This window comes from Antrostomus carolinensis, unplaced genomic scaffold, assembly GCF_000700745.2.
Source record: "Antrostomus carolinensis isolate BGI_N321 unplaced genomic scaffold, ASM70074v2 scaffold33657, whole genome shotgun sequence".
Lineage (NCBI taxonomy): Eukaryota > Metazoa > Chordata > Aves > Caprimulgiformes > Caprimulgidae > Antrostomus > Antrostomus carolinensis.
The window spans coordinates 1-3675 of record NW_010327255.1 but is presented as its reverse complement, the minus strand read 5'-3'; the positions used below and the strand labels follow the sequence as shown (position 1 = coordinate 3675).

At 61.6% G+C, this 3675-nt stretch overlaps 1 protein-coding gene across 1 annotated transcript in view; it reads right to left on the bottom strand.

Annotated features, from left to right (window-relative positions):
* The window catches only part of TBC1D10A (TBC1 domain family member 10A), a gene marked incomplete at both ends in the record, with an annotated part of 6006 nt that extends 3717 nt beyond the window's left edge, over positions 1–2289 (bottom strand). Inside the window, one exon of the mRNA XM_010171855.2 lies at positions 2190–2289. Within this exon, the coding sequence (XP_010170157.2) occupies positions 2190–2289 (100 nt within the window). The remainder of the gene's footprint in view (positions 1–2189) is intronic.
* Positions 2290–3675: the final 1386 nt, after the last annotated feature.

Here is a 3675-nt window from a genome sequence, read left to right as displayed (position 1 = left end):
CCCCGCCGCTGCCACCACCCCACAGGGAAGAAAACCAGAGACCCCAACACATCCCGTTCCAGCTCCTGGGGAAGCAGCAGCACCACCACGTCCCCACAGCCCCTGGCCAGGGCCTGCAGCAAGCTGAGGTCCCACGAGACCACAGTTACCCCACAAAAAACCCTGCAAAGGCCCAGCACAGCCTCCACACCTCGTGACCCTGCTCGGGTGACACGTGTCATCTGCTAGAGATGGGCCAGGGCTCTGCGAGCCGTGGCCGATGGCTCCCCAAGCTGCTCCCACGTGCCCAGGGCTCCTTCTTCCCCGTTTGCTGGTGTAACTCCGGAGCAGGGGGTTGTGTTTCCAAGCAGCCTGGCCCGGTGTGATGGTAACGCCACGTCCCCAGGAGGGTTTGCTGCTCCCTCGCCGCAGCGCTGCTTGTTTACTCGGGCAGGTCCCAAGTCCTGCAGAGCTTTTGTGCTCACAGGAAACGCGGCGGGCGATGCCCAGGGTGGCTGCGGGCAGCTCTGCTGCTGCTGACGGCTCCCTTTTTGGGCCAGCTCCCCTTCCTGCTGGCTAAGCTGCCAGGAAGGAAGCCGCCTCGCTGGGTTTCGGTTTGGTAGCCCTTCCAGCTGGCCAGGACCAAGCAACTGAGCATCTCATCCCCATGGCTTCATACGAGGTCCTGCCATTGCCCCCAGGCTGGGGGTACCCAGCCCCTGGGATCCCCCCCAGGGGAGCGGGAACATGGCTGGGCTGAGGGATGCTGGAAGTAAAGAGCAGCCAGAGTGCTGCCCGTTCCCACAGAGCAGCAGGAGCTGCCCACGCATCTGCCCTCCTTCAATCTGGCTGGAAAGGGCAAGGACCGGCACACGGCGCTGGCACAGCTCAGCACCACGGCTCCGCTGGGATCCGGGCCAGGCAAGGGAGGGAAGGAGGGAGCATTTCAGGATCCTGGAGCGGTACAGGTGTGAGTGAGCCCAGCAGGAGCTGGCCCAAGAGATCCCCGGGCCACCAGCCAACGCTGAGCGAGGCAGCCAAAGCACGGGGGGATTTTCAGAGGCACAGGGAGCTCCTCCAAAGCAGCAGGGCCCAAGCCACGCTGCACGGCCCTGTACCCAAGCAGCCAGGCTCCTGCCAGAGCAGGGACAGTCAACAGCACCGGAGATCAGACCTGGCACCCTGCCCCAGGGCTCCAGGCACAGAGCAGTTCTCCACAGCAGACCGCAGAGGCTCTGGGCACGGATTTTCACTGCAGGACAGCCTGTATGGAATCCCCCAGGAGCTGTGCCCAAGCATGAGGGATTTCCTCTGCCAGGCATACAGTTGCCAGAGCATTCACCCAAGCCCGGAGGCCATGCTGTGGCACGGTCGGAGAGCAGAGGAAACAGGCCCCAGAATAAAGCACCCGCCTGCCGTGTCCCATAAAGCTCTCCCAAATCCTTTGTGAGCGGCCAAGAAACAGAGGAGGGATTCCTGCATCGTTCACCAGGCACCGAGCAGGGACGATGCTCTGGGAGCACAGCACGTGGAGCGGTGCCAGGAGGCTCTGCCAGTGGTGCGGGGGAGGAGGAGGAGGAGGATGCCCTTTGCCAGGCACTGCTGGCCAGAGCCAGCAACCTCACCGCTTCCAGACACACAGCAGCATCCTGGGACTCGCTGCATCCCACTCTGCCTTGTTCACAGGCTCAGGAGGTCGGGGAGCACCGATGGACCAAGCCACAGAACCACCCAGCACAAACGACCACGGGTCTCCTGGGGATCCCAGCTTGCAGGCCAGTGTCACACACATCAGGCTCAAACATTTCCTATCCGGAGCTTTTTTTGGTTTAAAAGATGCTCAGACCAGAAGTTTCCATGACTGAACAATTCCCAGGGCTGCCTGCAGGCAGCCAAAGGAGCCCGAGGATGGTTCTAGCCCGGCGGGGAGCAGACGGGGACAGGAATGGGCTGGCTTGGGAACCACAAGCTCAGCACCTCCCCAAGCTCCAGTTTTCCTCCCACCATGAGGAACATCACGTGAGGGAACATCCCATTGGAGTCAACAGCAGCATCCAAATGAGAAACATCCATCTGTGGGGACTTGGTGACAGGCAGGCTGCCCCAAAGCCTCAAGGGGACACTGCTGCACCTGGCTGTCCCTCCCTGCCACCTCCTCTCGCCTGCACAGCTGCTGTGGGGCAGCCCCAGGGGACAAGGTTGTCACTTACCTTCTTGTGCTTTTTGGCCATCCACTTGTCCCAGTTGTTGAGCATGTCTAACCATTTGGACTCCCGCTGCCGGAGCACCTCCAAGGGCACCTCCTCCAGCCTGTGAGATGGGGGAAGAGGCCAGTCAGCACAGTGCAAACCCTCCTCACAACACATCACATCACCCCACCGCCCCCCACCCAGCCCCCTGGGTGCCCCCAACAGCTGGCTGGCTGCACCCCCAGGCGCAGAGCCCGGCAGGGACACGCTCCAGAGCGCCAGTGTTTCGGTAGCTGCCGGAAGCCCTCAGCACCAGTGAAATCATCACACCAGCACAGCCCCAACAGTTCAAAACCTCTCGGGAGCAGCTTGTACTGCACCCACCGTGTGCCCCAGCATCCCTAGGGACCTGTGCTCTGTGAGAGGGCACGCCACATGGGGACACAGCCAGAGCCATTGGCTGAGCTGAGCAAGGTCTGATCTCCTCTCACTTTCTCCAAGTTCCTTGGAGGAGGGTGGAGAGAGGTGGGGGTGGGTCTGTTCAACCAAGGCCCAAGGGACAGGACAAGAGGAAATGGGCTCCATCTGTGCCCAGGGCAGTTGAGATGGGATGTGAGGAAGAATTTCTTTGCTGAAAGGGTTCTGAGGCATTGGAAGGGGTTGCCCAGGGCAGTGGTGGAGTCCCCATCCCTGGAGGGATTGAAGAGTCGTGTAGACACAGTGCTGAGGGACATGGGTTAGTCGGGGACTGGTCAGTGTTGGGTTCATGGTTGGACTCAATGAGCTTAAAGGGCTTTTCAAACCCAGGCCATTCTGTGTGTGATTCTGTGAGGCTGGCTGCAGATGGAGAAAACCGGGGCCATAACCATCATGTCATCTGCACGGCCCCAGTCGTGCTCGCACCCCAAAAGCCTGGCATCACTCCAGGCTCGGCATCAAGCCCAGCTGAGGGTCCCCCAGGAGCGAGGGGAGTGTTTTCCAGCAAGGGCTCAGCCTAGCCCAGGAATCTAAATTAACCCTGCTGAGGCAGGCGAGGAAGCTGCCGCGACACCAAAGCCAGCGATGGGGAAGCCAATTCCGTGGCCTCCAACCCCCCCAGCACCCGCTGCCTTTTGTCAGCAAGGAGCCCGGGTGACAGACAGCTCAGCCAGGCCCTGGGCACAGACATCCTGGGGAGAACACAAGCTCCTTCAAGCTGTCAGTGGAGAAGGACTGACCCCAGCAGAGGCAATGCCTTCCTGGGCTGGGCTCTGCACAGCCCCACGGCCACGCCAACCCCAGGAGCAGCCGGATCCTTTCCAAGAACCCCACAACAGTGGTCTGGGCACCCAGCATCCCCCAGGGAGATGCAGAGCACCCAGCCCTGCTCCAGGACACACGGGCCAAACCTCTCCACGTTAGGAGCTGGAAATCAAGCAGCACAGAGAGCGCAGGGCCACATCCAGCCGGCGGCATCGCCCCACTCCCTGCCCAGCCCTTCCTCATGGATCCCACCCACCGCAGCAGG